At 35.7% G+C, this 21,058-nt stretch overlaps 1 protein-coding gene across 1 annotated transcript in view; it reads left to right on the top strand.

Moving 5' to 3' along the window:
* The first annotated feature begins 524 nt into the window (after positions 1-524).
* Positions 525-21,058, top strand: part of LIN28B (lin-28 homolog B) — a 131,791-nt gene continuing 111,257 nt past the window's right edge. Inside the window, exons 1-2 of the mRNA XM_023512906.1 lie at positions 525-558; positions 8,033-8,223. Coding sequence (XP_023368674.1) covers positions 525-558; positions 8,033-8,223 — 225 coding nt within the window. The remainder of the gene's footprint in view (positions 559-8,032; positions 8,224-21,058) is intronic.

The raw sequence follows: 21,058 nt of genomic DNA on the forward strand, positions 1-21,058 counted from the left end.
TCTTTAAATATACTATGTGATTAAATTATTACCATTAAAGTCATTTTCATTCATTTGAATGTAAGAAAGACCCCCAGTGTTAATGGTGTGGTACCATAATCAAATTCTCATAATTTATCTTCTGAATAAATTCATCAAAAACACAATATTCCCGGTTAGGTAGATTTTAGCTGTGATTGAAAAAAATTGGGATTCTTAAATTACACTGTAAAATTAAAATTTAAAACTATATTGGTAATGGAATCAGGATCTTTTGACTTCATTGTAATGGTCTTAAATGTTTTAAATGTTTATTAAAATAGTGTCCTATAGTAGAAGTAAAAGGCGGATATGACAATTGGTTATCTAATTTTGGTAGGCAAGTCTTTAATTGTTAAAAAAAAAGTTGACAGGTCTCTTGGCAGAGTTGAACCTGGGCATTTTATTGGTTTCTAATGAGCCATTAAGATGAAGAAGAGGCAATTAAATAGGCAATTAATGTAGTACTGACTTGAGCTCTCTGATTTTAGGTTCTTCAGAAGACGATGAGGTCATTCAACCAGGTTTCATCAGCCCCAGGTTAGTCTTTTTTTTTTTTTTTAATTGAAGTATTTTGCTTAACTGATGTTTAAAGAATACCACTAGAGTCTCGTGAGAACTTGACAGCCCTCAGAAATTCTCCCCCCTTTCTAATTTGGCAAGATGGGTGCCATGTCCTACATACTCCATCCTGGCCACTCCATTTATAAAAATTGGGATTCCCACAGGAATTACATGGATGACATCTTCTAATTAACTCATTTCTTCCCTGAATTCAGTAGTATTAGATTTTGTGATTCTCTTTTCTGTAACTCGAGCTAGATAGATAATAAATATCTAAATGCTTATGGGGATGAATGAAAAGTATTCACAGCTTATTCATTTTTGCAACTCCCAAAGTGAGATTGGCACTAACAAATGCCTGTTGAATTAAATTAAAAACAGAAATATGGTGCTATTTTCAAGTATTTTACCTTAACATAAAAAGTGCAATATATTTGCTATGTTGAGGGAATTTCTCTAATCCAGGGTAACTTTATGTTGCTTTTCATGAACATGTATCAGAATTTGCTTCTAATGATCATACTGCAAAACTGAGTCATTTCAACTTTTAACATTTTAAACCTAGACTTCTGACATATAAATACTTTCCTTACATTGTTGAAATTGATTTAAAACTTAAATTATTTTCCCCAGTAATAATTTTATTTGATGATAATGTATTACTCTGGTTTAACTTGTACGACTTTGAAGACAATTTGCACATTAAGAGCTGTGATTTCGCCAAGTTTATGAACCTTAGTAATAAGTACAAGTACAATGGTGTTATTAAACTTATCAAATATTGGATTGTATTAAAGGAAAGCAGTCAGGACCAAAGGCTTCATAAGGAAACCATGATAGGTATTGCCATTTGAAAATACTTTATTCTTTTCCAAGTCAATTCTTTAACATGGAGATGCTGCTGTAATGAGTATCATGAAAACGAAGATTCTCACAAATTCCTACAGTATACCAACTAGTTCCCCCATAACAGTTTTTTTCTTTTTATTTATTTAACTCCCCCTCCCCCCTATTGATTGTGGGTTTTCTCTGGGGGCAAATTGGGGACAGTCTAGAAACCTTTTTCTTTTATACTGGGAAATAATGTTAACACCAATGTGTTAAGTGACTGCAATAAAGTTTCACGTCTGTGTTTCCTTGTGATTAAAAGGGGTGAGTAGGGTGAGGTAGCACTTTCACCAAAAGAAAGGTTATTTCTAGAGATTATATTTTAAGCTGAAAGACTTTAAATATCAACTGGTTCTGTCTCCTCATTTTGCAGATGAGGAAACAGAAGCCCAGAGAAGTTCAGTGTTTAGCCCAAGGCCACAAGATTAGCAAATGGGACCAGAACTCTGGCCACTGTTTTCTAGCTGTCTGCTTTTTCTCTGTAGATTTACAGGCATCTGAAGAGCCTGAAGAATTTTTCTCAATTGTCCCATCTTTTACCCTGCTACTGTTCTTTTCTTTTTCATTTATGATATACCTGCCCTCTCCCCCAAATAAACGCAAAATGTAAATATTGATGTAGGTACCTGGGCACAGTCTACATTCTTATTTAAATTGATTATTTCTTTTGAGGAAATCAAGTTTTAAAACACATACTTTCATTCATTGCTTTGGAAGAGGGAAAATTATATGTTTACATTATTTATTTTTTCCATAATCTCAATATTTATTGCAAAAAGATCTTTAAATTATGAAACACATGTTGAAGTAGAACAGTTGAAAAATACTGACTTTCATTTTACAAATAAAACATGAAGCTTTCTTTTGTGCTATTCTGGGCAAAGTTATGTAAAACTTACTACTAATGATTTTTCTAATCTATTACTATTTTAATTAAAATCGTTTCATAAAGTGTTGAGCACGGTTTAGACAGTATTTGGGAGGAGTAATCATAAAGTATTTTTACTTGCCATTGGAAGAGAAGTATGTTAATATAATTATGATTTTTTGATATTCCACTTTTTTAAAAAAAGACACTGGATAGTTACTACAAAACAAAAAAAAATTAGGACCAAAAAAAGGGATGCTTTCTACAAAGTGGTGGTTTTAAAATAATGCCCCTTTTCTGAATGAAGTTTGTTGTTCTGTTTTGCTGTAACATCTAACCAAAGAGGAGGATGCATTTGCAGATGCTTGCTTTTTGAAATATAAAGGCAATTTGTCTGGAAAACTTATAATTTATTCTTATCTGTTTCAGTATTTCCATAATTTTACTTAATTGTTCTAGGGGAAATGTGTTAAGATACTTTAGGAAAATTTTAGGAGATTTTTTACAGCTCTGTAAAAATTCTAAAACTGGAACAATTGTGTTAAGCCAGAGCATTTTGCCTTTAGATAAGTGAATTAAAGGAGAGGAAAACGGAATTTTGCTTTTTGTTAATAAAAGCAAAGCACTAGCATATTCGATAGTGCCTCCACTATGAGGCCAACGCACCCAGCCCGGTACTTTTTTCATTTGACTCCATGTTGTAAGAATGTCAAGAAAGTTACTGCCCAGTAGTTTATTGAAACACAGAGGGAGGAATCAGGAACAATTTGCCCGACGTGCAGGTCCCTAGCTTTGTGGCAGGAAAGATCGCACCGAGGACAGGGAGGGTGACTAAAAGTCGCCCCAGGCTGCGCCTTCAGCCCCTTCCCGAAGTCTCGCCTTGATCCTCCAAAGACGCACCACGACGTTTGCCACGGTGGCTGCCCCACTCGTGGCTTCCCGAAGGCACTGCGCCGGGGTTTAAAGGCAGTGCCATTTTCAGCATGGCTTGCTGGGGGTGGGGAGGTGGTCAGGGACATTTTCCTGGCTTTTGATTCCCCCTCTTTCTTTAACCTCCCTTAGATTTAAGGACTTCTGGCATCTCCTGGATGAGGAAATTCAGGAGAAGGAGTAGTTCGTGCGTAGTGTTTTTGCCATAGCGATGAAGGCAAGGTTTTTTTGTTGTTGTTGTTTGGTGTTCCTTGGGACAAGTTGACAAATAAAAGAAGTCCCGTAGTTAGCCAGAAATCACCACGGCTCCACTTTGAGAGAGGAGGTGTAGATGGGATGAATAAAGGAAAGGTGGCAGAAGAGGGAAAGGTGAGGGGAAGTGCGGGGGCAGGAGGGGCAGGGACTGGGCAGATGCTGGCCTGGAGTCCCGGCGACCCGGGCGAGCCGTGCGGGAGGATCGGGCCGCCAAGGTGGCGCGGGGGGCTGACCCCGCCTTGTCCGCCGCTGGGAGAGGACGGGTGGGGCCGCTCCTCGCAGCTACGCCGCGGCCCCTTCTCTGCTTTTAACGAGAACCCGAGCTTTGTTTCTGCTTAATAGAAGTCGCTCATTACTTATAGTTGAAAACGTTCACGGTGGGCTCTGGCACCTCTTTCGGACCCTTGTACTACTGGGCAACAAACAAACAAACAAAAAACAGAAAAAAAAACACCCCTGATGGAATATGTACCTCGTTTTTTAAACGGGGAAACCTAAGATTGTGATCACCACCAGGCATACAATAGGTTATTTCCTCCATTCCTCCCCCTGGTGTGTTGACGATTCTTTTGTAGCTACTTGAACTGATTTTAAAGACATTTTGAAAGAACTATGATAAATCAAGCTGTAAAACATTTTGCTTTTGTAGGAATAAAGCAGGCGTTTTGAGTCAAACAGGTCTTTCTGGCACACACAAGAAAGTAGGAAATGAGAAAAAAATTAGAACCAGGAGACTAGGAAAGTGACAAATTGGAAAGCATTCTAGGAGACTCACGGGACGGTTTTATGTGAAAGAAGCACTCTGAGCTTTAAGAGCTTATGGTCAGTTTATAAAAGGATCGTAGGCTCAAAAGATTTGGGGGAAGGCGCAGAAAGATGAATCTGTTTAAAAGACAGTGCCATGTTCTTGAATTGGTGAGTGGTTCTTTTCTGTGTCTCCTTCCTTTCCAACTTCCTTCCTTACTTGTTCTCCCCCTCTACTCTTAGCCTAGCCCCTTCTCTTCCCCTTTCTTTTACTCCCCACCCCCAGGTATGTAAATGCATTTGTCTTAAATTCTTTGTGAATGAATTTTAGAGGATTTCTCAGGGTTCCCAGTTGGAAAAAAGCCTTCTACACAACTTGAAAGGCTGATGTCCCTCTCAGGAAATGAACAAGTGATAACCTCTGACACCAGTGACCAGTCCAGTGAACCCTGCCTTAATTCCACTAATACTGGAGGCCCCAATCAGGCAAGCCTGTGGCTCTCATAAGGATACCATCCAATGTCATTCAGTTATGGTATTTGACACTTTTCATGTATGTAGTAATAGGTTTGAATTTCACCTAATTTAACAATAAACAAGGGTTCTGATGCCACATACATATTGTGTTCCTGATTTTAATAATGATTAAACTTTTCTAATTAAAAACCATCTTTTAGACAAAATGTTGTTTACCCTAAATGCTTAACAAAACTGTACTAGCCTGTGAGTTTTTGTGATAATTACTTTTTTGTAAATAATTGTATTTCATCTCTTTACATCCTTGTTTAGATTATTTTTCTCTGATATCAGATGTTGATTTTTAAAGTAATTATTAAAATGTAAAAAATCTTATTTTAAATTACTTTATTTCATATCATGTGAAATATTTAACCTATGATGCCATCATTAAAGTTACTTCCTTACAAGTTAATATGATCAGTGCAATCCTAGTCGTAAATTTATACTACTAAAATAATACCCACTAAATGTTTAGTTAGTAAATAATTCTTTCAGAGCGCTGAGCTTTTGTTGTACTTGCAAAAGCAGTGGAGTTTTGCATTTTTTTCTCTTCTTTCTAGCAGCTGCCTAATAAAACGAGAAGGCTTGCTTTCTTTCCTCAGAAATAACAAAGGAAATAGACGAAAAAAATCTTCCAAATTGATCAGCTTTGATTGACACTTTTTATCACAAACAGCTGAAAATAACTTGTTTTTCTATACATACATTTCTTTCGGATCTGAACGAATGAGTTCAACCATATTTAGTTGTTTCATATGGTAGGGGGTTTCAATAGGTGTATGTGGGTTTTTCAAAAGCTTTTAGATTGGCAATCCCTGCGTTTTAGTTTGTGTGAAGCAGTGTTAGAGTGTGGACTTGTTTGGAGAGCCGGGGAGGGGGATTGCGGGCGTGGTGGGGGAGGGTCGGCTCTGCAGCTTAGCCGAAGGGAAGTGGTATCTGAGCAGTTAGTTTCTCCATAAACTGCTTGTTTAAGAAAATGGGGGGTGGAGTGGGGAAAGACTGGTGGTGTACTTTAATATTTCAAAGCGGCTAATATATTTTAAAAGAAATAAAGCATTTCTAGTTAATCTGTAGTATTTAGTGTAGTATTCGATACAGGCAGTAATACTGTCAGCGTCTCCACATCATCAGTCCTTTGAACCTATTTGAAAGGTAAAGAGTAAGCATTTTGAAACTGGGGGATAGTCAGGGAAGGGACCCCAGTAGCCTAATCCGTTATTACATTTTCGTTTATTCGCCTCTTCTACCCACTGGTAGTGGACTTTTAAAATGTCGGAGTCCGAGTCAGCATGGTATGAATTCACCTTTTTCTCCCGCGTGCCCCTCTGTCTTCACACACACCCCCAGCCCAGGGTCTCCCCCACCTCTTTCTCTGTCCGGGGCCGCCTCTCCTGCCGGCTCCTCTTCACCTCTCCTCCTCCTGCGTCCCCTCCCCCTCGGCCCTGCACGTCTTGCTCTGGGGGAACAATCACCACTCACTGAGGTTCCCTCTACGTTAGGCTGGAAAACTGCGCTGTTATTTAGGAAGTCATTAATCACATCTCCTCCCCCGGAAAGAGATGGCGGATCAACCTGTGAAGTACAATTCCTTACCAACTCCCTCGAAAATGTTCCAATGTGATAAACCGCGCCGACCCGTGCGATTCTAATTGTTAGGATTTTATTTTAAAGTTGAAGTTTCTTCAGGGCATCACTGTGTGTCGGATAATGGTGTGTTTTTGCCTTTTGGTATCTGTAATCATTACCTAAAGTTTCATGGGGGAGGTAATTAATGTTAATTAGGTCTTTTAGAAATTAAGATCGCTTTAAATATGAAATTAGTGTCCCAAGCAGGTTTACTGCTATGGAAGTAGCTGAATTCTTAGGGGGAAAGTAATGTAACAACGGCTGCTTTATTTAAATGACTCCCCCACCCGTGGGATTCTTTAGACAGGCTATGTGGAAGGCACGCGTGTACACATATATGATTATGCCATTTTTCTAAATCGACAGTTCACGAGGACCCTCCATTGTGTTTAAGTAGAAGCACGAAATCAGCATTTATCTGATTTATCGTAAAGAAGCATTCCAAATTGTCTTTAAGATAACATGTTTGAGTTTTTCGTGTTCATTCATAAATTATTTTGATGTCAGCCTAGATGAAATGGCGATTGGTTATCTCTTCCTCTTGCCAGCCCCTTAAGGATCCGAGGTGAAATTAGTAGCAAGAAAGCATGTAATTGACAAAGTCACGTGTGTGCTCAGGGGGCCAGAAACTGGAGAAGAGAAAAAAATGAAAAGGAGGAAAGCACATTAGACCATGCGAGCTAAATTTGTGTTCGCACAAAATCAGGATGTTAGATTGATGCAGAAGATCACTCCGTTCCAAAGGGAAAGTTTTCATCTCACCAGTTTGGAGCTGAGGGCCGGTGGGGCAACATGGCCGAAGGTTAATTTTCGTTTCTATTGTCTTACTGTGATTTTCTTTCTTCTTTTCTCTACCCCCTCCCCCTCTCCCAACCTTCTTTGCCGGTCTTCCCCTTCCCCTTTTACCCCAATACTGGGCATTATCTCCCTACCCCCTATCGCTCTGAGGGGCTTTCGGCAAACCTATTGTTACAGATCTCCAAAAATGTTTTGTACCGCCCACACTGATTCACAACTTGAAAAGCTTTCAGGGGGCTATTGTTTGAATTGTGTGTGTGTGATTAAGTGCATTTTCAGTAAGTGAGACCGAAAAAACTTTTATACACCTGCCCCCTCCCCCATTCCACCCCCAACTTTAATTGAAAGTTATGGGGGGAGGGGAATGCACATTGCAAATAACTCTGGATTCACTGCTGCCACATGTGCATTAATCTACCCATGTTCACGATTTCTCTTTCCTCCTCGTGTCGGCTGGAGAGGCTAGTTTTGCTGAAAATTTCTGTTTGTAAATGGGATCAGTGTTAAATCAGCCACATAACAGGTATTGCAGGCTATACTGTAATATGTGGCTGAAAAACGGAGTTAAATGAAAAAAATGCACGTATGTACAGAAACGTGAAAGTTGGAGTGATCGATAGAATAGTGTAGTTTCCCCTCCCCCTTTTTTCTTTTAACTCCTTTTATTTAAAATATTTTCTATAGAAGAAAAGGAGGAATCAAAGCATTTATGAACGTTTTTTTCTCTCTCTCCTCCCTCTTTACCTCCGAGTATTTTTTCGTCTTTTCATGAACACTGTAGGGGCTTATAGACTGAATTTTTTTTGTCCTGTTCCGTCTCAGGCGGGGCGAGCAAAGGTGGTGGAGAAGACCCGGGGAAACTGTCTGAGCCGGCAGAGGAAGAACCTTCCCAGGTTTTGCATGGGACTGGTCATTGCAAGTGGTTCAATGTGCGCATGGGATTTGGATTCATCTCCATGATAAACCGAGAGGGAAGCCCCTTGGATATTCCAGTCGATGTATTTGTACACCAAGTAAGCAAAACTTTTTTTCCCCTCTCTCTTTTTCCATGTGTAGCAGCACCCCATGGGGAGTTAGGTTAATAATGTGCCCTCAGGTATGTTGAAAGGCAAAATCGTTAAAATTGCCCAGTTTTTTGGTATGTATATGGGACCCTCCCTGAACATCCTTCTACACAGAAGATGAAATGTTTGAAATTTCATTGTTTGATTTGAGCTCACTTAGTCAAAATTTCCCCTTCATTCTGCAATGAAATTGCCTTCGTGCAACTGCCAGTGTTGTAGGGTCAAATATATGTTCTGTCATCTATGCCTGGAGAATGGGTGGAAAAATGAATGAAGAAATAATGATCTTTTTAAGGTTAAAAAAAGCAAGACAATTTGCTGTTAAAAGGCTGGTTCCCTTAGTTGAGACACCTCTGTTCACAGTAATTCCCACTATTAGGTATTTCATCATTGCCTGCATGTAGTTATTTGCGGATTATGATAAAAATAATTTGATGTAACAGTAGACTAAAAGAGAACACTGTTGGCCTAGTGTGGATGTGAATGAAGAAATGCAAGATGATGCTCAATAATCAAAACATTTTGAAAATGTGTTCCTGTGTAGGCATTGGTCCAAGGATACTGTCTCTTTAAGAGACTGAACTCCAAAAAAACATGTGGCCAGAGGCGGCTTTAGCTGGTGTGTTTAAAATGTGCTAGTCTGCTACTTGGGAATTTCCACTTTTGCTTATTGTATGTTGTAATGTTTTAAGATGCTTAAGTAACAAACAGAATGTCATTGCTTCCCATTTTCAAAATTATACTTGGGAAATAATAAAGTAATACCTCTTCCTCTTTACTTCTCTCTGTTGCTTAATCTCTTTATAGTAAAAAAGATGTTAATCTTTTTTTGCTAGCCTGGTTGTTTAATCAAAAGAAGTTAAATAAATATAAATTCTCTGTAGTGAATTCATGGTTAGAAATAAAGAAGTTTAGGACTAAAGAGGTTTATTTTGACAAATAAGTTAAAAAGAATTGAATGAATGGCTGTTAACTCTACTACAGATTGCCTGACATAGATACACATATCTGAAAATAGTATGTTTGCTTGAAAAGTGTATATTTTGTTACATACTATATTGCATGTTCCTGGTAATATTTATATGCCTTCTAAGGAATATCATCTTCAAATTAAGTATATAAACAGTAGAAACATAAGAAATCATTCTGTTTTGATCTGTTGTCCTGCAGTACTTGGTACCCCCCTGACCTTGCCTGTGGTGTTTTCATTTTCCAAAGGCCTGGCTATCATTATTGGCTGTTTACATGTGGAAGGATCAGCATAATTTGCGAATGAAACAAGGTTTAAATACATAAATAGGAATGCACACACAGGCTACTGGATTTTATGCTTCCTACTTCATTTGCAAAGTGAAGCTGCATTTTCTTTTTTCCCTCTAAGATTGAATGACTAAAATCATTGACAAATCCATTTTCTCTCAGGCTCTTGCTTCCCCCTTTGAACCTTCTGTTGGTTGTTAAATTGTTCTTTACGATGTCATAAATTTGTTTTATAGATGAATGAAAAAAGTAACCCTTTTCTTCTTTGTCTGATCACACCTTGTTATAATTTAGTTTTCTGTGTTTACCTTTTAAAATATTTAAATATTAGATATTTTATTAACCAGTGTTAATGTTTAGGACTATGAGATATCCAGTTTTAAGCTACTTAATGGTTATATATATGTTGATAAACAGTCATGAGCACTGAATTAAGACATTTTACTGCTGAAGTTTTTTAATATATAGCTAACGATTTCTAGGTTATAAACATAGATTTTTAGTATTTGATTGGCTTTAGTCTTCTGTTATATATATCACATATGTACAGAAAGGACAGCAATTATCAAATGATGCCTCATTAAGAGAGTTTCCTATCTGAAATTTACATAAATTTATATAAAAATCGTCTGAATAATGATTCTGAAGGAGACAGGAATCCTACTGATCCTAGTTAAGACAATTAGATGAGTAACAATTAGATGGTTATAAATGATACGTATAGGTATTATGTGAGCATCTCTTACATCATTCAGGATTATCATAAAATTAAAAAAATTTCTTCTTATTTTAGCTGCCATTTTTTGGTTGTATGAACATTTTTGAAAACACAGCAGGCTTTATGTATAATTTTAAGTTAGATTTTTTTTTTCTGTTATGTTTATATACTTATTATAAAGGGATATGCATCATAAGTAGGAATTTTAAGTGTTCAACTGGAGCAGTTGTTAATCAAACTATTTTAAATATATGACAGTTTTTATTTTTTTTTTGGTTTTGTTTTGTTTTTTAGAACTTTCAGAAGTACATGAGTCATTGGATTTTTTTTTTAAAGTATTCTGAAACGTGTTTTTAATAGTATATCCCTGGGGAGATAAATAAATGATTTTAGTTTCTTTGAGATAGTATTTAAAAATTCATGCCAAGGCACCTAGAATTTTTTTTCTCTTTTAAAAATACTGACTGCAAAGAACTGAGTATCACTTGCTGTGAAATATAGAACATATATGTGTGTGTGTTTTTATCTAGAGTTGTTTATAGTTACATAGTTCTATTTAAAATTTGTTAACAATAACATAAGCAAACGTTCTTGTAATTGCTCTAATATTACCAACTCTTCAAAAAGAAGCACAGGCCTGGGTGCGTGCTTTCACTATATTTACACATAGTGATAAGTGCAGCGGGATACTTCTGAGGATAGCGTGTCACCATTGGTGGTTTAAAATGACAGTCTTCATTTGATTTTCTAATGTTAACTTACGAGTTAAATAATCATATTTTTATGATCTGAAAGTGAATATATGCATTCTGACCCATGTTAATTGTGAAGCATTGAGTTCAATGATATTTTATTTTGAAAACACTAATAAAAATGTATAGTATCATATATGTGTATTTTGTCACACCTCATTCTTTTTGAGGTGTTCCTTAAAATATGTAACCAAACTTTGAAAACTTTTGTGATGATTTGGTTTTTACATAAGGTAAATTTTTAGAAATTTCTTACTTAAGAAACTAACAGAAAACACACATTTGCCTCAATCAAAGTAAAAAATATGCATGATTAATATAGTGTAGGTTCTCACTAAGGTGACGTCAGCAATTAGAATGCAATTATTTTGTAAGTGCTAATAATACTCTTATCAATTTATTATTCATAAGTTTAAAAATTTGCATGCACAGTTAGATTGTAGGATAACATGTTTAAATTGCCTGGAAAAACTCAATGGTTTTGAAATGTTAAAAGTTTTTAAAGGACTTAAGTATTTGCTGGGACTTGAGAGGAATTGCATGGTAATTATTAGATCTTTTTTGGAGAAGAATGATGTTACCAAACATCTACCTGTTGATGTTTGTTATCATTTCAGTTTTTCTTTATATAGCTTTTGATTTCTGTTTCCAAATCATTATCTCATCTAATAAGATATAATCATTTCAATTTTATTTTGTTCTGAGAAATACAGAATCCATTTTCCTTATTGCCTTCTCCTCAGCTTATTTGCATAATGCTTTTTTTACATACTGGGTTAATACGTATTTTGAATTCTTTGCCATAAAACATGACACACAGAATTTTTATCTAAATGTATTTCATTTCATAATTTACGCAAGATTTTTCTTCCAAAGAGTAATTTTAAAATGACTGCAATTGAGCTATTATTGCTCAGTAGACTTGAATATTAATAATTTGATTTTGACATCTTCATTTACCTTTTAAGCATTAGTGTGTTCTTACGCCCTTTATTTCTGACTTATATTATGGATAATACAGATGACTATATTTTACTGATATTAAATATTTTATGTTCCTTTGCTTCAAAAACATTTTAAGGGAATAATAGAGAAGAAATAATTATTATTATAACTGAGATAAATTTCAAGATTATTAACAGTGGTGGGATATGAAAACATTTAGTGGGCTCAGCGTCTGTAGCTCAGTGGTTAGGGCGCCAGCGGGTTTGAACCCAGCTGGGCCTGCCAAACAACAATGACAACTATAACAAAAAAATAGCTGAGCATTGTGATGGGTGCCTATAGTCCCAGCTACTTGGGAGGCTGAGGCAAGAGAATTGCTTAAGGCTAGGAGTTTGAGGTTGCTGTGAACAGTGACAGCTACAGCACTCTACCAAGGGCAACATAATGAGACTGTGTCTCAAAAAAAGAAAAGAAAACATTTAGAGGTGATTAATATTTTAATGTTTGAAAAATTTCTTTTTTTTTTTGAGACAGAGCCTCAAACTGTCCCCCTGGGTAGAGTGCCGTGGCATAGCTTGCAGCAACCTCCAACTCCTGGGCTCAAGCGAGTCTCCTGCCTCCACCTCCCAAGTTGCTGGGACCACAGGTGCCGGTCACAACGCCTGGCTATTTTTTTCCCAGTTTCAGCCATCATTGTTGTTTGGCGGGCCCGGGCTGGATTTGAACCCGCCACCTTAGGTGTATGTGGCTGGCACCTTAGCCACTTGAGCCACAGGCACCGAGCCATGTTTGAAAATTGTATGTATTATATGCCATATAATCAATTGATCTAGCATAGAGTTCCTATATCTGTTCAAAATCAATTATATAATTTATGAAAACAAATTTTTCCCTGTATGTTCATGTTTAACGGCTTTTCCTAATTTTTTTTTGTTGTTAATTAATTATATTTACTTTTGTCATAGTTTAGCATGAGAACATTTTTCACATGCGGGCTATTTGTGATTATTATTATTATTCTTGGGGCAAGTTTAAAATGCCAATTAAATAAATATTTAGATAGAAAGGGGCATCTTAGAAACTAAAAACTGATCATATTAATTTCTATAATAAGTTACATATTTTAATATTTTAAAATTAAAATAATCAAAAATTCAGCCTACCAAATTTTTAAAATGTTTTGCCCAGTTGACCAATGTGGAAGAGTCCCAAACAAAATGCTTTAACACTGTTTAGTTATAAAATCACGTTTAAAGACATTTATATCAAAAATTTATAAGACTTTAGCCGTAAAGGTAGTGGATACTTTCCATTGATTTTCAAATGGTCGTACATTTTTTTCAGACTCTTTGGTGTGTATTTAACTTCTGAAAGATGTTCTTAATAATCATTGAATTTAAACTTGAAATGTGAACTAGCCATATTCAAGTCATAGTCTTCTTATTTTAAAGATTATACTTCTTAAATGAATTTTCATTACTTTTTAAAAGTCTCTTTCAGAGCACTTTTGAGTCCCCAGCAGAATTAAGAGGAAGTACAGACTTTCCCTACACCCCGACCCCGCAAATGGATAGCCGCCTCCATGGTCAGCATTCTTCACCAGAGTGGCACATATGTTACAATTGATGACCCCACAGTGGCAAGTCCTAGTTACCCACTACGTAGTTCTCTTAGTGAGGCACACTCTTGCTTATTTTAGATTCTTCTTTTTTGTTTTAACCATCTGTTCACAACAAATGAAGGGGAGAAATCAAAAGAATTGCTTTTTTTTTTTTTTTTTGAGACAGAGTCTCACTTTGTCACCCTAGGTGGGCTCAAATGATCCCCTTGCCTCAAGCTCCACCTCTCGAGTAGCTGTGACTACAGTCGCCTGCCCAGATATTTTAGAGATGGGGTCTTGCTCTTGCTTAGGCTGGTCTTGAACTCCTGAGCTCCTGAATTCAAGCAATCCATTCCCCTTGGCCTCCCAGAAAGCTATAGGATTATAGGTGTGAGCCCCCACACCTGGCCATAGAATTTGTTTTTTAAATAAATATGTGAGTGACCAACCACTAGTATTCAGTGGAGCATTTTAACCTAATCTGACTTCTTAGCTTTCATGACGTGTTAAAACTTTGTTACCTGTACCCAACATAGTAGATTAAAAAATGATTCCTGGGCTCGGCGCATGTAGCTCAGCAGCTAGGGTGCCATCCACATAAACTGAAGCTGGTGGGTTCGAATCCAGCCCAAGCCTGCCAAACAGTGACAACTACAACCAAAAAATAGCCTGGCATTGCCATGGGCCCCTGTAGTCCGAGCTACTTGGGAGGCTGAGGCAAGAGAGTCGCTTAAGCCCAAGAGTTTGAGGTTGCTGTGAGCTGTGATATCATGGCACTATACCCAGGGCGACAAAGTGAGACTCTGTGTCAAAAACAAAACAAACAATGAGGCCTTTATTTAATTTTGATTGCTTTCAGGCAGTGTTATTTGGGTTTGGTTTAATTCTTTTTGTTCAGAGATTACATAAATATTGCAGATAGTTTGGTATATCCTGAGTAAATTGTCTTGGTGTTGTGATTAAAAGTTGCTAGTTAAAATGATGATGTACTGTATTTTTGTTTCTAACCAAGTACATAGTATAACCTAAACAAAGTGAAGATATTTCTGAGTAGTTAAACTGGCAAGTTATCTTAAATGTGGTATCCTATAGATTTCACTTGGAAATAAATGTGAAACAAGTTATTTTATTAAACTATTTTCAATTCTTAGTGAAGTAACACAAAAATGGAGAAACAAACACATGTATTCAGTACCAAACTGGAACTAATTGACCAACAGCTTAAGCCCACATACGAAGTAAATCTCAATGAAAATCAGGCTGGGGACAGGGGTGAGGTGGGATGGGTAAATTCACACCTATGGGGTACAAGGCACACTATCTGGGTAAAGGACTCAAGTGTATAACTTTGACTCAGTCTATACAAAAACAAAGTATGTAAACAAAACATATGTACCCCTTAACATTCTAAATTTAAAAAAATTGCCAATTCTTTATACTGTGAGATATTTTTCTTTGAATTTTACACAATAGGAAGTTCAGCTTGTTCAATATATAGTTACTATACATTATGACCTTGTACCATATGCAATCCTTAAACTTAAATGATTTATATTCCTCCCTACAATAACTTGGTTATAGTATCTTCTGATGTAATGTGTTAAAATACATTGCAGGTCAGTGAGGTACCTGTAGAAATGATCTTTTAATGAGTATTCTGTGAAATAAGTAATGGAAGTGTTGTTGCGTTTTTGACACATCAGGATTTATCTCATCTTTTAAACAAATTGGAAGGTAGTCTGATGATTGCTTCCTTCTCAATATCTAAATATTTGACAACTTGGAAATATCTTCCAAACTAAGATCTACAGATAATTGATAGATTAAGTATTACATTTCTTTCTGTAATTTGCTGTGGTACTTAAGTCATGAAGAGTAGAGATAATATTATATATACTGCCTTCTATGAATCTGTTAAGTAAATAAACTAAAATATAAACTAGTCTTTGCCAAAATAAAATTATAGTTATTTTTGATAGCACATACTCTTGGTGGAAAATTAAATTGATTTCTTTTTTTATGTGGTATCTTTAAAATTGGTATAATATTAGTGCCCTTAAGCTCAGTGGTTATGCCACCGGCCACATAAACCAAGGCTGGCATGTTTGAACCCAGCCTGGCCTGGGCCTGCTAAACAACAATGACAGCTGTAACCAAAACATGGCCGGGCATTGTGGTGGGTGCCTGTAGTCCCAGCTACTTTGGAGGCTGAGGCAAGAGAATTGCTTAAGCCCAAGAGTTTGAGGTTGCTATGAGCTGTGACGCCACAGCAATCTGCTGAAGGCGACACAGACTCTGTCTCGAAAAAAAATTAATAGCTTAATTTCTATTACAGTTAAGTCTAAGGCTTTTTGTAGTTTTATGGTAAAGAATATTATTTAGTATTTACAATATGATGTAAACTGAGGCTTGGAGACAGCTTTTTTGTATAAGTATTTTCCTTGGAGTAATTTGTCATATCATGAAATTTTACATGTGTATTCAGGTGTTACATATCTAGGTCGTATGTTCTGCATTACATGGAAAAATAACGTTTTAAACAGACCTGTTGTGGTAATTTAATACCTTTGCTCTTTTAATATTTAATCCTTATGAGACAGTATAGAATGGTATAGACTCCAGTCGGATTAACAGTACCTAAATCCTAGTTTATTAGATATCTATGGGGGAAGTAAGTTAATTTGTCAGTTTCTCAGTGTCCTATAAATGGGAGGACAAAAAAAGTACCCACTTTGTATAGGCCTACTATGAGGACTAAATTTTCCTACATGGTTTGAATCATGGTGCTAAATTTCTATAATCATGTTATTACACATTTAAAAACTTACGCAAACTCGGTAGATAGTAAGGACTCATATTTGTTCTCCGTAGTTATTATTACAAAGAGAAATAGTGGGGCATAGGGAGAGACAAAACATTGAAAATTGTTTTAGATCTGCCACTTGGTAGGTTTCTGCGTTTGGCTGCTCTCTTGCTGGGAGCTTCAGTGTTCCCCTGGGTAAGATGGAGCCAGTATCTTTCCTCCCTCTTTTAGAGGGTTATGATAAGGATTGATAGTAATAATATATATGAAAATCATTTTAAAACTATAGCAATCCCAGGTTTTAATCTGTTTCGAGAGCTGTATTTTTATTATTATAATACTTTTTCCGTATAAATGGTTGGCAGAATTTTTAAAAATATTAAACCCGTCATTTTTACCTTGTCAGCTTTACTGAGGTGTAATTTACGTATAATAAAATTTGCTACACCAGAGCTGGCAGGTATGAATCCAGCCCAGGCCCGCCAAACAACAATGACAACTACAACTTCAAGAAAAAATAGCCGGGCCTTGTGGCGGATGCCTGCAGTCCCAGCTACTTGGGAGGCTGAGGCAAGAGAATCACTTAAGCCCAAGAGTTTGAGGTTACTGTGAACTACGACGTCTCTGCATTCTACCCAGGGTGACAGCTTGGAAAAAAAAAAAAAGAAAAAAAATTGCCAAATAAGTATCTAATCAGATGAGTTTTGGCAAATTGTGATTACCAACACCAGCATCATGAAATAGAACATTTTCATCACCTCAGAAGGTTATTCTGTACCCATTTGTAGTCAGCCTTGAGGTGAAGAAGCTCAGTTGTCCTGTTGGATCATTAATATGTCGTATTAACTGGTTAGTTAACTGACTTGATTCCATATAGTGTCCTATCAAATAAGATCCACGTTTATTCCTGTGTTTTTTCAGTTTATTTTTCTTTAATTATTTCTGACTAGCGGTTATCTTTATACCAGTAATTTCTGTGCTTATGAGAGATTAATTTGTAAATATTTTACTAATCTTCAATCTTGATTTCATTTATCCTGTGGTACTTTTTCATGTACTAGAAACTCACTGCTTACCTAAAAGGGCATAATTAGGCTTATTGATATTCATAGCTCTTCTCTGAAATTTATTGAATTTATGTCTCAACTGGGTTTTTGTATTAACATTTTTAGAGGTGTAAATCAACAAGATGGCTTATTTTTATAGAAAAGTATTAACTTTTAAGAAAATGGTTATTTTAGGAAAATTGTGGTTCAATAATTTGTCTATTAAACTAATTGTTATTGATCACTTAAGTGTAAAGTGCTGTTGGATGATAGATTTAAGTTTTCTGTTCTTTGGCTCCCAGTATATTTTTTTCGTGTTTTTAATTTTTGCAAACTTTCTAAGAAAATTTTTCCAATTCTCGGTCTTTTCATGTAAGGCATAAAAGCAAAGGATCATTTCCCCATGTACTAGTCACTTTTTATAGTCTCAGTTTAATTTGGAGATTATGATTTTAAAAAAGGTTTAAAATTTTGAGCTAAATACAATGATTTCTCAATAGTCATGAAATAATACGGTTTTCAGATTTGGGGCAGAGAAAGCTATCTTTGCCAGTTTCAGAATGATTAATTTATTGTGCTGTTAATAATATGCTTAAGTTTTACCAGCTGTTTTAAACTTGGCATAGCAGTACACTTTTAAAAATTAAAACCCACTTAAATTTATTACTTTTATTAATGTTAAAGTTGGATTCTATTTTAAAATCTTGTAAGTTTAATTTGGTAATCATTGTAAGATTTTTATTTAGTTTTATTGTGCGTGTGATATGAAGACTCCATATAAATTTCAAATTACTTTTACTTCAGTCAAGATTTGTTTGTGACCATTTTCTTCCTCAAACTTTGTAAGCAATTTCCTAGGCCATTAGGGATAATGACTAGAATGTTCCTAGATAATATAATGCTTAAATTCCTTCACCTTAACTTTTTTTTTCTATAGGAGTTGTCATTATGCTTAGTTTAGTCCGTAACAAAGGTCTGACAATACAGGTTATCACTTTAAATACTGAACAGATTGTTGATAGATACTACATTGTAAAGTTTAGAATGAATTTTATCAACATGCTTTTCTGGGTATGATTTTAATAATTCATGATTTTGCTTACAATATAGAAACACTGGTGCTTGCAAATTGTACTTTTCAGCTACTCCTTTAAATAGATTAAATAATATTAGAGATACATACCTAACACAGTTTCAGCATAGGACATAAGTTACAAAAGAATCATTTTCAATTTCATAAGGAAAAAAAGCTTTTTTAGGTTGTTTATATTGTACATTAGAGATTTAATCATGGTATTGGCCTCATTTTTGGCACTCTAATTAAAATTTTTAGCTGACTCTTCAATCTAAGGACTGTTGGATTCGTGTGTTTGCCCCTTTCACTATTTCCTCCCCCTTACCATTGAAGAATTTTGAGTGGTGAGGAATTTGTGCCCTTTGGCTCAGGTTGCAGGCCCACTTGATGAAGCCAGAGAAACCAGGACAGAACTATTATTTATTGCTTATCTTTTCCCTGGGCCACTTGTAAATCTTGCTTTCTGCAGCAAAAACAGAAAAAAAAGTTCTCTTTATATTGGACTTATATAAAACCTGGAGTATAAAAATGGGCATAATATAATAGTTGATGCTTCATTGTGACTCCACATAGGTTAATTTTGTTTTCTTTATAAGTTTTTAATTGCTTTGTAGCAATTAAAATATGTAATTTTATTTAAATAATGTTACGTAATGTGTATTTTAAAAGCATTCTGTTGGTAGTTAAAATGTGGTGATAGGATAGTCTGTCTTAGGTTGAGATTTTACACTTTTGAAATGTAGTGATTACTTTTAAGTAAAGTGAATTAGCTAATTTGAATCAGATCTGTAAAAATCCCAAAAGTCTTTTATTTTGATATGCTTAAATTCTTGCATTTATGCTGACACTTAGAATTTGTCTGAATCAATAATAGCACAAATTTATGAGCTGTACCAGTAATGGTGTAAAGACTTTGTAGCTAGACCTGGGTTTAAACAAACACAAAACACTTTGTTCTTATCTTAGCATCCCTTAAAAGTATACAGCTCTGGTTCAGGACCTCAGGACCACCCATCACCCTGGGACATTGGATACTCCTATTTATTCAAGAGGCTTGTGGAGTATCTGTGTACCAGTGGGGGATGGTGTGTGTGTATCTGTGTAGGGAATCACAGTTAGGTGATTTTACCCCCAGAAAAGCAGCAACATTGTTTATAAACTGAATTATATCCCCGAAGAATTTTCTAGTTGTAAAACCTATCTTACATTAAACACTTGTTATTTTACATGTTGGTTGCAATCTTTGCATTTTTGATGCTTTCAAAAGGCTAAAATGGTCCCCATTAATTTAACCTCAATCCATTACAGTTTTTGGCTTGCAGGCCCCACCCATTAGCTTTGGATAGCTAATACCAAGCTTTTGTTTCTTCCTGTAGAAAAGAAAGGAAACTTCTCTTTCTCTTTCATTGCTCCAGTCATGTGACTTCCCTTCTAGTTAGTCACAGATAGGATTGAAGTGAATCTAAGAATGGATAAGATGCCAAAGTTTTTTGCTTATAGGAAATATTTATTGAAATGTGCCTCTTATTTCAATTGTTTTATGCTTTAAAATATTTGTTTTGAATTATTATACCTTATTTTTATAACCATGCTGTATTTTTTTTTAGGAAGCTGGAAAAAAGTTTACTGTTAAGTGGGTTTTAAAAACAATACTGAACTTTTTATCTATGTCATGGTAGTTTCTTAGTGTATTTGATTATGGTCAGTTATCTTTTGTATCATTTGAGGTTTCTAAACGGTAGCTTATTTCACAGAACTCACAGCCTAAAGAAAATAGGGGTGGTAGTTGGGATGATTTTAGCAAGAAACAATTGCTGGTAGGAAAAAAAAGAAGAGTATTACAGCAGCGCATGTAAATGTGAAAAGGAATTCACTAGATATACAGGGTGGCCGTAAAGTTGGTGTGCAATTATTTTTAATTACACACGAACTTTACGGCCACCCTGTATTTCTTTTTGCTCCTTTTCTCTCTCACCTTTTGATAATAAGCAGACTATATATATTTGTTCACATTTATCCAACTCTTAAGACATTTATATCAATGGACTAATATTTCATTATGAAGTTAAATGAGGAAAAATGTTGAACATGTAGTCCTTATTTGGCCACTTAGTCATGATGATATAATTTCCTATGAGCCATTAAATATTTGATTTTTAAAGTTATTTTAATTTACACTTAAGCTACTTTTCAGATGTTTAAATTCTATTTTGGTAAACAGTTTCAAACGTTTAAATTCTTTTTTTTTGAGACAGAGTCTCAAGCTGTCGCCCTGGGTAGAGTGCCATGGTGTCACTGCTCACAGCAACCTCAAACTCTTGGGCTTAAGTGATCCTCTTGCCTCAGCCTCTCAGGTAGCTGGGACTACAGGCCCCCGCCACAACTCCCAGCTATTTTTGGTTATAGTTGTCATTGCTGTTTGGCAGGTCCAGGCTGGATTCGAACCCACCAGCTCCAGTGTATGTGGCTGGTGCCTTAGCCCCTTGAGCCACTTTAAATTCTATTTTTGTAAATGCTATAACTGTCTACAAATAATAAAATATTTGAAATAACGGTAATTTCAAAAGTAATATCTCTCCCATTGA

The sequence above is a fragment of the Otolemur garnettii genome, unplaced genomic scaffold, assembly GCF_000181295.1.
Source record: "Otolemur garnettii isolate 467f Iridium unplaced genomic scaffold, OtoGar3 scaffold00002, whole genome shotgun sequence".
NCBI lineage: Eukaryota > Metazoa > Chordata > Mammalia > Primates > Galagidae > Otolemur > Otolemur garnettii.